Here is a 13,976-nt window from a genome sequence, read left to right as displayed (position 1 = left end):
GTCGTTTTCTCATAAACAAACCAGCGCCGACGTAGGATTCAGAAGGAGGCGTCCCGCACGCGACGTCACAAAAATCAATGTTTGCCGTGAAATCCAAATGCCAAGTTTTTTCAGAGGCGGACCAATTCACCTCAAATGGCTTGATTTCAAGTGAATTTTTCTGGTATTGCGCAAGGTAAAAAAAAATTGCACAAAATGCAAAATGTTACAGATATTTGACCAAAGTTTAATATAAAATAGGAGAATTACATTGATCTGGCTCCTGAATTTACCCGTGATATGCACTTTAATGTGGGGGGAGGGGTGCAGGCCTCAGTGTTAACTTTTCATACCTAAGGCTACGTTTACATTAGACCGTATCTGTCTCGTTTTCTTCGTGGATGCACTGTCCGTTTACATTAAACCGCCTGGAAACGCCAGGAAACGGGAATCCGCCAGCGTCCACGTATTCAATCCAGATCGTGTCAGCTCCGGTGCTGTATAAACATTCAGAATACGCGGATATGCTGTGCTGAGCTCTAGCTGGCGTCTCATTGGACAACGTCACTGTGACATCCACCTTCCTGATTCGCTGGTGTTGGTCATGTGACGCGACTGCTGAAAAACGGCGCGGACTTCCGCCTTGTATCACCTTTCATTAAAGAGTATAAAAGTATGAAAATACTGCAAATACTGATGCAAATACTGCCCATTGTGTAGTTATGATTGTCTTTAGGCTTGCCATCCTTCCACTTGCAAGTAGTAAGTGATATGCGCTGGGATCACACACACAGCGGCTCAGTCCCGAATCGTGGCTTGTGCACTTCACTCGCGCGCTGTGTGAGCTGCGCAGGGCCGGAGTGCGCACCCTCCAGAGGGCACTCGCTGTTCAGGGTAGAGTGATTTGGAGCGCAGGATGCCTGCAGAGCCGAGCGTATCCGTGTATTGGCGTTGCTATGTGCACGCAAATCGTGTATTGGTGTTGCTGTGTGCACACTAATCGTTTTAAAAACGTTAATCTGATGATCCGCTGATACGGTCTAATGTAAACATGGGCTTAATGGCCTCAAATTTTTGCCCTAAAATTTTTCGGTATTTTGGCAAGTTTTCAAGCACACGGTTCAAGGGGTGTGATTTGAGTCATTTAGATGAAGGTCCTTTTTTCTTTTTATTTATTTATTTATTTTTTAAATATATAAACACTTATTTCTGCAACAGAAGAACAAGACAAGCCATGAAAACATGAAACATAAATCAGTATCATATATCTAATGCCATGTACACACGTAGCCGGGTATTTTTAAAACCGAACATTTTCCCCCCCTCCGTTTATAAAAATGTTTTATCCACACCACCTCGTCTTCGAAAAAAATCCCTTCCACACATAACCGAACATCTGCGTTTTCAATCACATTCATAAGCATTCCAAACCTGTAGATGGCATTATTTCCCCAAATCTTACCCCCTAATCACATCGCCTGTGCTCTTGGAGCAGTAGTTGGGCTTCTAAAATTAAAGATGTAAATAGCACCTGCACAATAATTAACGCTTTCAAGGCACTACTCCGATCCATTACTCTTTAGCTAGCCGCACACTACGCCGATTTTCAGCGTACCGAGCCAACTGAAGTCGCGAGTCAGGCGTAAAGACTAGTTTTCGATGGTACCGACTCATCTCACAGCCGATTCGAAAAACTAATCGGGAGCCAGACTGATCGGCGAGAGTCGCTAGCAATAGCCAATCATATCTTTCGCATATAACACGTGACATCATTAAACACAATTTCTAGCGCGAGAACTACGTGTTGGTAGCACCTAATGCAGGTATATACTGTAATTCCATAGACTGAAGCTTTATCCATAGACACAGTGGGCTGGAAAGCCACTCTGCTCAAGTTGTGTGGCTGAATTCCAAATCGCTTTAACTCCCCTATATAAGTGCACTATTTAAGGTTGGGAATAATAGCTCATGCAGCCTAGATAGTGCGCTACATATTCCGTGTTGTGTCATTTGTAATTCAGCCTGTAGCATCTTCAAGTGTTGGATTTAACAGTAACTATATCCAATAGCCAATCACAAAGCTATTAAGTTGTCACGTGTCGCTTCAATCGCAACTGCACTCGTAAACAGTCGGGGGATATGTGCGTGCCCTGTCGGGAGTCGGCTCTGAAATGGGTCGGTTCGGTACCGCGTGGATCGCCGTAGTGTGCGGCTCGCTTAAGTCCATGCTTAATCTGGCTTCTGCAGTAAACAAAGGTCGCACGTTTGACGTCAGGGCAGATTTGTTGTCATTTTTTTGGCGCAGATTGTGACGTTCTAAAACGCAAACCTCCGGTTATCTCTGTCCACACGAAAAGGCATACATGGAGTTTTCAAAAATCTTCACTTTGCCCGGAGTTTTTTTAAATATTCGTTTTTGATGTGTTTTCATGTGGATGACTGACAGGCCAAAACGTAGAAAAATATCTTCGATTTAGCAGATACCCGGCTACGTGTGGACGGGGTCTAAGACTTGCGTATGGTACTAGTACATAATATGTCTTTAGAGTTTAGGACACAAAACGCACTTTGTTTTGCCTAACAATGACTAACAATATTGCAAAGATGAATTATAAAACTGAAAGCTTAATAAAACAGGAGTCTGTACTGCAGTACTGTCTTGATGGGTAAGATGTATTTATCTTTGGGATAATTCACTATGTAAATGGTTATATATTTACTGTAGAGGGTGTGGTTTACTATTTGAGACACAAAAGCATGGCTTTCCATTCGTTGAATGTACTTACCACTAGCTTTTTTTTTTTTTTACATACATACATACAGTATGTGGACGTCCTGAAGTCAACCTGGGAAAACGTAGAGGGCGCCAGCGACCACTCGGAGTGATGAAAATCACAAATGCGTACGCACACCTGAAGCGAGCCAATCAGAATCGTCGTTACAAATCGGGAAGAAAAAAACAAAACGGCAGTCACAGGAGAGGCGAGGATGCTGGTTAATACGTCTTGTTTTTTGTAACGTACTCACTCGAAAATAATTTTTGTGCTTAAAGAAGCCGACCATAGATGTACCCGGACGTACCTAACTCGTTAAAATATTTTTGGGCAATGCCTGGTGTTGAGACTTGGGGTGGAGTCATTTAATGTTTTATGGATAAATTTGGTCAAATGTACATCAAGCATTGCTGTTGGTGAAAGTTTGCCATAATTTGCCTTATTGTTCAAAACTGATTCAATAAAGATTTCTTTTGTGGAAAATAACAAAAGGTTTATCTCCGAGACAGGAACTGTACCCCGAATTCTAGAACGACCCACAGAATTACCCCAAGGTTACCAGATGGTGTTACCCAAGACTAGTCCAGGGATATCACTTGTCTAGTGATGTTAGTTTGTTTATACAGTCACCCGTAATCTGTGGTGGTTGTTGTGTTGTTGCAGCCCTCGAGGCAGGCTCTGGAATGAGTGAGGGTCTACTGGGTGGCATGTCCATCCCCACGGGCATGACTCGTCGAGCCCTAAACTATGATGACAACTTGGAGCAGCCCATTTCCTCTCCACCCAGTGACATCAACATCACCAACCTGTGGAGGAGGCCCGTCATCCCTGAGAGGAAGTTCTCCCGACTGGCTGAGGTTACTGTGATTTCAGTCACAAATTGACTTAATCGTTTGAGTATAAATGACTGACGCTGTGTGATGGATCTCGGCTTCTATCATGGCCACGGAAATTACTTATTGGCTAGCGTCTGCTATTTTCTTGTTTCTGGTATTTCTGGCCATCTCTAACGTTGGTTCTATCACAGAAATTGAATACAGATTTTAATTGATGTTACGAAAGCTATGCGTATCAAATGTAACCCGTGAGAACTCACCTACAGTTGTGGTCAGAAGTTTACATACAGTGACATGAATGTCATCTTGGATATGAAGGTCATGGCAATATTTGGGCTTTCGGTAATTTCTTCTTTTTCTGTGGCAGAATGATTGTACAGCGTACAGCTTTAATTAAAAAAAACCCACTAGCATTTGGTGCACAAGTTTTAATTTTCTTTGGGTTTTTTGAAATCGACAAAGGGTCAAAAATATACATACAGCACACCTGATATTTGGGTAAAATGTCTCTTCTCAAGATTCATCTTGACCAAGCATTTTTGTTTACCATGAACAAGCTTCTGGCAGAATTCTGGTTGGATATTTCACAACTCCATGGTAGAATTGGTAGAGTTCAATTAAATTTTTCTTTTTTTCTTTGCATGGACTCGACTTATAAGCACGGTCCATATATTTTCAATAGGGTTGAAGTCAGGACTTGTTTTAAGCTTAATGTTAGCCTGCTTTATCCTCCACAACCAGCTCTGATGCGTGTTTGGGTTCATTGTCCTGTTGTAACTCCCAAGTTCCAAGTCGTGTTCAAGTTTCTGACGGTTTATACTGAAGAATTCTGAGGTAGTCCTCCTTCATTATTCCATCAGTTCCACTGGCAGCAAAACAGCCCCAGGGCATGATGATCCTACCACCACCACCAGCTGGTACAGTGTCCCTCTGTACATGGTGGTCATTGTGGCCAAACAACTCGATCTTTTGTCTCATCTGACCCCATACAGCTTTCCTCCAGAAGGCCCCCCCCTCCCCTTTGTCTGTGTGGTCAGCTTCAAACTTTAGTTAAGCTTGAAGGTGTCAATTTTGGAGCGGGGGGTTATTTCTTGGATAGCAGCCTCTTAGTCCATGGTGATCTGAACTGTAGACAGTGATCCATCAGCTTCCAGTTCATGGCAGGACTGTGCCATGGTGGTTCCCAGGTTGTTCCTGACCATCCAAACCAGTTTCCTTTCAGCTGAGGGTGACAGTTTGGGTTTTCTTGAAGCAAAGTGGCTTGGCAAAGTGACTACACCTCACAATAACTTGGATACAATTGTTTGAACTGATCTTGGAATTTGTTTAGAAATGGCTCCATGAGACATTCCAGAGTTGTGTATATCTGCGATCCTCCTTCTCAGAGCTGCACTGAGCTCCTTGGACTTTCCCATTTTACTGTATGTTGGTCAATCCAATGAGTGCTGTAAACAAACCCTTTTTATGAAGGCACAGAGAAGCTACCAGCTGTGGTCAATCATGATCATTAACAGGAAGTTAAGAGACCTCGGCCCTGGCAAGATGAGAGACATTTTGGAAGTTTCAACGCCTCTAAATTAATAATCTAAGTGAGCGTATGTAAATGTTTGACCCTGTATGTGTAATTTTGACATGGTGTTGATTTCAGAAAACCTAAAGAAAATTAAAACTTGTGCATCAAATTCTAGTGGTTATTTTTTTTTAAATTAAAGCTGTATGCTGTACAATCGTTCTGCCACAGAAAAAGAACAGTTCAAAGAAATTACTGAAAGCACAAATATTGCCATGACCTTCATATCCAAGATGGCATTCGTCACTGTATGTAAACTTCTGACCACAACTGTAAATATCGACATTGCCTTTTCTGCTGTGATGAAGTTAATAATGTTCAGAACAAACGGAGTAATATAGAAGATGATGATTGTTAACGGAATGCAGGAAACGTGACTATAATAACAGTCTTGTGTTGACATGTAATGAGGCTTGAAAACTAGACAACTTTTTGAGTTGACGTTGAGTGGTGAGTAATCAAAATGGCACACACTTTCACGTCCCAGTGATCTTTGTCCCTTGTCTGTTCATTTCTGGATGAGGGATCGTCTTTTAGTTTTATCTAATAAGGTCTCTGTGATGAGCTACGGTCCGCTACAGAATTATTGGCGCCTTTGGTAAAGGCGGGTAAAAAGATAATGAAGTGTTGTCTTTCAAAACCATAATTATTGGCATTTCTGTATTTAATTTAGGACGTTTTTATGCAAATTCCCTTTACCAAAAGAACAGCACGGTTCCTTCGAATACAGAGCAAGCAATCTGAGATCGTTCCTCAAAACAGAATCACACCAGAGCCTCCAGGGTTCTTGGTCGCCGTCTTCTTTCTCTATGAAATGGTTAAGTCAGGGGTTTGGAGCACAACCATGTCCAAAATCTTGATTCTGTGGTCATTGAACCATTTTTGTTTGGATTTAGATGTACGTTTTGGATCATTATTGTACTGGAAGTCCAACCACAACCCAGTCGTAGCTTCTTGGCAAAGGTTCGACATCCTCTGGCAAATAGTTTCTTGGCACGGAGGCAGCATCTAATTATAGACGTGGGGATTTTGCCGACTTCACAACGCTATCGTTTTCTGAGATTTAAATTTACTTCAATGAAAGGATGGATCACATATATGGTGTGAGTCTAAGCGAATTAACCAGATGTTTGTGTTGTAGCCTTTTTTGTTCATGCTTACTAATGGTGGCAAAAATCTTGGCACCTCGACGTACAGGGTGTTTCAAAAGATTTGAGATGTAAATATCCCAGAAACTACATGGTCCAGGCAAATGAAACTGAACAGGCTTAATGTTGAGCAATATAAGATTTATTCCTCAAAATTTGAATGAGCAGTTCAAATGTATGTGGATTCCATGAACAATTTCATAAATTTTCAATATGCACACCACCTGAGAGACAAACACATGCACACAGACAGCCTTCCTCTTTGAACTTTTTGTGCCGTGTCCAAATCCGCATTGCAGTTGGTGCATTTTTAGAGAATTCTCTCATAAACGCACGCTGCAGTCTTGTTCGACTGTGTTCGAGCGTACTCTAACGCACAAAATGCCTTTTCTTTTCCAATGAATAGCATTTCTATACCCAAAAAGATAAAAACATAAAATTTTGACCTGTTTCCACACATGCTGTTAAAATTTCAGGTCAACTGAATGAGAATTGGCAAAGTTATTAGATTGTGAAATGATATCAAATTTTTTGAAACACCCTGTGTATGCCTTTTTTTTTTTCTTTTTTAAATGCAGATTCAGGTGGGAACACACTTACAATGCAGTGTCTCCCCTGCCATTATATTGGGGAGGTGCCCACATATGGAATCAATTTTGTGCCAAAATGTTCATACAATACTTTTGAAATATCAAACAAAAATGACAAATCAAAATACAAAAAAGTCAATTTTTTTAGACTGGCAAACAAATTCGTGTAATCGTGCAAAATACAACCCCGATTCCAAGAAAGTTGGGACAAAGTACAAATTGTAAATAAAAACAGAATGCAATAATTTACAAATCTCAAAAACTGATATTGTATTCACAATAGAACATAGACAACATATCAAATGTCGAAAGTGAGACATTTTGAAATTTCATGCCAAATATTGGCTCATTTGAAATTTCATGACAGCAACACGTCTCAAAAAAGTTGGGACAGGGGCAATAAGAGGCTGGAAAAATTAAAGGTACAAAAAAGGAACAGCTGGAGGACCAAATTGCAACTCATTAAGTCAATTGGCAATAGGTCATTAACATGACTGGGTATAAAAAGAGCATCTTGGAGTGGCAGCGGCTCTCAGAAGTAAAGATGGGAAGAGGATCACCAATCCCCCTAATTCTGCGCCGACAAATAGTGGAGCAATATCAGAAAGGAGTTCGACAGTGTAAAATTGCAAAGAGTTTGAACATATCATCATCTACAGGGCATAATATCATCAAAAGATTCAGAGAATCTGGAAGAATCTCTGTGCATAAGGGTCAAGGCCGGAAAACCATACTGGGTGCCTGTGATCTTCGGGCCCTTAGATGGCACTGCATCACATACAGGCATGCTTCTGTATTGGAAATCACAAAATGGGCTCAGGAATATTTCCAGAGAACATTATCTGTGAACACAATTCACCGTGCCATCCGCCGTTGCCAGCTAAAACTCTATAGTTCAAAGAAGAAGCCGTATCTAAACATGATCCGGAAGCGCAGACGTCTTCTCTGGGCCAAGGCTCATTTAAAATGGACTGTGGCAAAGTGGAAAACTGTTCTGTGGTCAGACGAATCAAAATGTGAAGTTCTTTATGGAAATCAGGGACGCCGTGTCATTCGGACTAAAGAGGAGAAGGACGACCCAAGTTGTCATCAGCGCTCAGTTCAGAAGCCTGCATCTCTGATGGTATGGGGTTGCATTAGTGCGTGTGGCATGGGCAGCTTACACATCTGGAAAGACACCATCAATGCTGAAAGGTATATCCAGGTTCTAGAGCAACATATGCTCCCATCCAGACGACGTCTCTTTCAGGGAAGACCTTACATTTTCCAACAGGACAATGCCAAACCACATACTGCATCAATTACAGCATCATGGCTGCGTAGAAGAAGGGTCCGGGTACTGAACTGGCCAGCCTGCAGTCCAGATCTTTCACCCATAGAAAACATTTGGCACATCATAAAACGGAAGATACGACAAAAAAGACCTAAGACAGTTGAGCAACTAGAATCCTACATTAGACAAGAATGGGTTAACATTCCTATCCCTAAACTTGAGCAACTTGTCTCCTCAGTCCCCAGACGTTTACAGACTGTTGTAAAGAGAAAAGGGGATGTCTCACAGTGGTAAACATGGCCTTGTCCCAACTTTTTTGAGATGTGGTGTTGTCATGAAATTTAAAATCACCTAATTTTTCTCTTTAAAATGATACATTTTCTCAGTTTAAACATTTGATATGTCATCCATGTTCTATTCTGAATAAAATATGGAATTTTGAAACTTCCACATCATTGCACTCTGTTTTTATTTACAATTTGTACTTTGTCCCAACTTTTTTCGAATCGGGGTTGTATCAGTCTATTACTCTTCAGAAACCTTTTATTTTTGTTCCGCGTCTTTCTCAGTTTTGTTTGACGTGATTTATTTTGGTTGCGATTCCAGCTTTCTCGTTTGCGCTCCCTGACTTTTTGCTTTCAGTTTTGGCACAAACTTCACGTGTGGGCGGGCTGTCCAGGAATGCATTCCCATTGGGTAACTTGTGTTTGACTGACAGCTACGCTCAGCCATTCCCCCGGAAGCTGTTGCGGCCATTTCCTACTCGGATTTTGTACTACTGCAACACATACAACACATTTGTCCCGTACTTATACTTTGTTGAATTAATTCAATATCATAGTCGCCACTGAAGTCCACTCGATCCTTGTTTACCGTCAATGGATCGGTCACTCGTCAAACAGTCCGCCAAAATCCGAGTAGGAAATGGCCGCAACAGCTTCCGGGGGAATCACTGAGCGTAGCTGAACCGGAGTTCAGCGCTCCTTGCCGAGTCTGTGGAACTGTATTGGAGGGATGAACTTTCCTCCAAGATATTTCCTCGTTTATATACGGCCTTTATTCAATCAGGTAATTTAATTGAGATCGAGCTTTCTTTTGGAAGAGAGATCCGAGTACAGCAGACAGACCTCAGATCGGAGTCTCTGAAAAACTTAAGCCCTTTTGAGGATTTGTCTCTTAAAAAAAAAAGGGTATATTGTAAATGACTGTGGCAATGGGGGCGTGGCCAAGTGGCAGTTTGTGAATGGAGGGCAGGGTTGGGGAAGGTAAGTGGCTAAGTCATTATACCTGGTGCCAATTAGTGTGTGTGTTGCAGGGATGGAGCATAAAAGGAGGGGGAGAGCAGGGAAGAGTGGACTCTCTGACGCATGTGCGTGTTCTGGTCGGGAGTCCACTCTTCTCTGCTTTCCCCCTCCTTTTATGCTCCATCCCTGCAACAAACACACACCCACATTAATTGACACCAGGTGTAATGACTTAGCCACTTGCCGCCCCCCATTCACAAACTGCCTCTTGGCCACGCCCCTGTTGCCACAATGACATAGTGGCTCCTGCCTCTGAGACAGTAGCCACAAAAATTGTTCAAAAATAAATGTGAATACTAAAATATGAGTCTTAACTGTTGTCTCAGGTCCAAATGCTCTGTAATAGGAGCTGCGGGGAGGGAGGGCTCCTGCAGGTGACCGTCCTCATCCAGCAACTCCACCACCACCACCACCACCCTCCACACCCCAGAAAGAAAGCCGGTAAACACTGCAATGAATTCTGAATTCAACGCTCGTCGTGTTTTGTTTGATTTCAGGAAGCTGAGTCAGATCCCAGCATAAAGAACCCCTCTGCACTCGAGCCCCACCAGCCTCCAGTTCCTGTGGTCAAAGCCAAAGCTTCTTCAGTGCTCATGAACTCCATCATTAGTAAGACAGCGGAGTGTTTTTAAGCCCAAAAAATCAAAGCAGTGCTTACTTTTGTTGCCTCAAGTGTCCTTGTTGCTCGTTTGAATATTGTGGGAGAATTTGTGCCTGTGTTCCAGAGCAGACCCAGGAGAACATTCAGAGTTTTGAGAAGAGAGCAGGGCTCACGGACAAGGGCTACACACCACACAGGGGCCTGGCTGCTGAAGAAACCCACTACCACCGCATGGCTCAGTCGCTGCAGGTCAGTTTCCAAGCCACGTCTCTGAAATAAGACCCAGCCGAGCCGTACAGGTCGCCAATTCAGCTTTCTAGAACCTGTATCGTTATTATTTCTTTAACGTTGTAGAAACTGCACGTGCACAGCGTCGACTTTAAAGAGGAAAAGCAGTCATCTTCTGTTCAGTCAACACCATCAGGAACGCCTCAATCGTCCCCCAAACAGAAGCACAGGTATGCAGTGGGTCTTATGTTTTATTACCTGACAATGCTGGAGAACTTGTGGAAAATATTTAGCGATGTGTGTATGTGTCTCAGGAGCTGGTTCAGCAGCCAGGGCTCAGTGGCGTCCCTCACAGGCTCAGAGCTCAGCTCAAGCTCCAGCATGGATCTGGGATCCGCTGAGGGATCTGTGGAGCGCTGGAGCATTTTTGGACCCCGGCATCAGTTCCATAAGTCCATCACTGACCCTGGAGCAGATCATGGCACAGCAGGTACATCACCCAACACATCCTGCATTAGCTATTTTAAGTTCGTTTCTTAAGACAAGGATTTTTTAAGATGTTACCTTGTTGACAGTTTCGGCGAGAATCTTCCTAAGAAGAATCGTCTTAAGAAACGAACTTAAAATAGCTTTAATAGTTAGACATAATGAACTTCCACTACACATCCTGCATTAATTAGAGAACTCGGGTGGAGCCCTGGAGGTTACCAAAGACTACAAGAACTTATTTGGTGTCCATGAACAAAACACCTTTTATTGATTTCAGTAAGAATAATCAGGTGTAGCATGATCATTTTGATTCTGAATCATAAGAATTGCACTGTCGTCTGTTAACGAATCAAAAACAGAATGACTATTCTTGACCTGCTTAACGAGTCAGTCAAGTTGTAGCATGTTAATTAGCTCATTTTGTGGCTACTGCCTCATAGAGGCTATAACCACTATGTCATCGTGTTGTCAGAATGGCCTTTGGGCAATGGTCCGTAGATTACCTGATTTTAAATTTTGGTCAAATTGTAATCGGGTCAAGGTGAAGGTCACTGGAAAGGTCTACCTTTCGGTCAAAATAACATTTTCCATTATAACTCACAGTTGCCAATAGACAAATGTTCACTATTATGAGTATATAGGAACTCCCATATGGCCTTTCATTAGACATCATGATCTTTGACCTTGAGTGACTTTGAAAGGTCAAACTCAAGGTCACGGATTTTCAGAGGGCTGTAACTTGAAAACGGTTGATGGTAGACAGATACAGTGGAGCAAAAAAGTATTTAGTCAGCCACCAATTGTGCAAGTTCTCCCACTTAAAAAGATGAGAGAGGCCTGTAATTTTCATCATAGGTACACTTCAACTATGAGAGACAGAATGGGGGGAAAGAATCCAGGAAATCACATTGTAGGATTTTTAATGAATTAATTGGTAAATTCCTCGGTAAAATAAGAATTTGGTCACCTACAAACAAGCAAGATTTCTGGCTCTCACAGACCTGCAACTTCTTCTTTAAGAGGCTCCTCTGTCCTCCACTCGTTACCTGTATTAATGGCACCTGTTTGAACTCGTTATCAGTATAAAAGACACCTGTCCGCAACCTCAAACAGTCACACTCCAAACTCCACTATGGCCAAGACCAAAGAGCTGTCAAAGGACACCAGAAACAAAATTGTAGACCTGCACCAGGCTGGGAAGACTGAATCTGCAATAGGTAAGCAGCTTGGTGTGAAGAAATCAACTGTGGGAGCAATTATTAGAAAATGGAAGACATACAAGACCACTGATAATCTCCCTCGATCTGGGGCTCCACGCAAGATCTCACCCCGTGGGGTCAAAATGATCACAAGAACGGTGAGCAAAAATCCCAGAACCACACGGGGGGACCTAGTGAATGACCTGCAGAGAGCTGGGACCAAAGTAACAAAGGTTACCATCAGTAACACACTACGCCACCAGGGACTCAAATCCTGCAGTGCCAGACGTGTCCCCCTGCTTAAGCCAGTGCATGTCCAGGCCCGTCTGAAGTTTGCTAGAGAGCATTTGGATGATCCAGAAGAGTATTGAGGAATGTCATATGGTCAGATGAAACCAAAATAGAACTTTTTGGTAAAAACTCAACTTGTCGTGTTTGGAGGAGAAAGAATGCTGAGTTGCATCCAAAGAACACCATACCTACTGTGAAGCATGGGGGTGGAAACATCATGCTTTGGGGCTGTTTTTCTGCAAAGGGACCAGGACGACTGATCCGTGTAAAGGAAAGAATGAATGGGACCATGTATTGTGAGTTTTTGAGTGAAAACCTCCTTCCATCAGCAAGGGCATTGAAGATGAAACGTGGCTGGGTCTTTCAGCATGACAATGATCCCAAACACACCGCCCGGGCAACGAAGGAGTGGCTTCGTAAGAAGCATTTCAAGGTCCTGGAGTGGCCTAGCCAGTCTCCAGATCTCAACCCCATAGAAAATCTTTGGAGGGAGTTGAAAGTCCGTGTTGCCCAGCGACAGCCCCAAAACATCACTGCTCTAGAGGAGATCTGCATGGAGGAATGGGCCAAAATACCAGCAACAGTGTGTGAAAACCTTGTGAAGGCTTACAGAAAACGTTTGACCTCTGTCATTGCCAACAAAGGGTATATAACAAAGTATTGAGATGAACTTTTGTTATTGACCAAATACTTATTTTCCACCATAATTTGCAGATAAATTCTTTATAAATCAGACAATGTGATTTTCTGGATTTTTTTTTTCCTCATTCTGTCTCTCATAGTTGAAGTGTACCTATGATGAAAATTACAGGCCTCTCTCATCTTTTTAAGTGGGAGAACTTGCACAATTGGTGACTGACTAAATACTTTTTTGCCCCACTGTATTTACCATTATCAACTTGTAGGAAGTGCCATATGGGCTTTCATTTGGCACTATGATCTTTGTATGTAGTGGAAGTTCATTATGTCTGACTGTTTAAGATATTTTTAAGTTCGTTTCTTAGACAAGGATTTTAAGATCGTTACCTTGTTGACAGTTTCAGCGTGAATCTTCTGCCTTCCTCAGAACTGTCACCAGATGTCAGGTGGTGACATGCCTTATCAGTTGATGTTACGTTACGGAGGTGTGAACGTCCTGCCCGATTTGACAGGTATACATTTCCTTCCATACACGAAGGAAAGAACACCAAATAGAATGTGAGAAAGAAACAACAAAAAGACACACAAGATCCGAAAAAGAAAAAGCACACCAAGAAAACCTAAAATCAGCCATTTCAGACCACTGCAAACGACAAAATCACATAATGAATTGGGAAGAGGCCAGAGTCATTTGCGCCGAAGAAAATAGATACCAGCGTTGGATTTTAGAGGCAGTGGAGATACGCAAGCGGGCACAAAGGACGATAAACCGGGATGAGGGAGCGTACGCGCTGTCGCAAACCTGGAGCGCCGTCCTGGGGGAGCGACCTGACAGCAGGAGGCGTGAACTACCTGTCAAATCGGACAGGACGTTCACGCCTCCATAACGTAACACCAGCTGATAAGGCACGTCACCACCTGACATCTGGTGACAGTTCTGAGGAAGGCAGAAGATTCACGCTGAAACTGTCAACAAGGTAACGATCTTAAAATCCTTGTCTAAGAAACGAACTTAAAAATACTATGATCTTTGACCTTGAAACTGACGGTCATGG

The 13,976-nt window shown here is 42.6% G+C and overlaps 1 protein-coding gene across 5 annotated transcripts in view; it reads left to right on the top strand.

Moving 5' to 3' along the window:
- The window catches only part of kiaa1191 (KIAA1191 ortholog), a 37,294-nt gene that overhangs the window by 12,073 nt on the left and 11,245 nt on the right, over positions 1–13,976 (top strand). For 4 of the 5 annotated variants that reach the window (XM_060936377.1, XM_060936374.1, XM_060936375.1 and 1 more), the window contains 6 exons: positions 3,417–3,610; positions 9,801–9,848; positions 9,972–10,083; positions 10,200–10,324; positions 10,430–10,533; positions 10,618–10,793. In XM_060936377.1, the coding sequence (XP_060792360.1) occupies positions 3,417–3,610; positions 9,801–9,848; positions 9,972–10,083; positions 10,200–10,324; positions 10,430–10,533; positions 10,618–10,793 (759 nt within the window). The remainder of the gene's footprint in view (positions 1–3,416; positions 3,611–9,800; positions 9,849–9,971; positions 10,084–10,199; positions 10,325–10,429; positions 10,534–10,617; positions 10,794–13,976) is intronic. The other variant, XM_060936378.1, reaches the window with a different exon arrangement.

This window comes from Neoarius graeffei, chromosome 12 (assembly GCF_027579695.1).
Source record: "Neoarius graeffei isolate fNeoGra1 chromosome 12, fNeoGra1.pri, whole genome shotgun sequence".
In the NCBI taxonomy this organism is placed as follows: Eukaryota; Metazoa; Chordata; class Actinopteri; order Siluriformes; family Ariidae; genus Neoarius; species Neoarius graeffei.
This window is presented reverse-complemented; position numbering and strand designations above follow the sequence as displayed.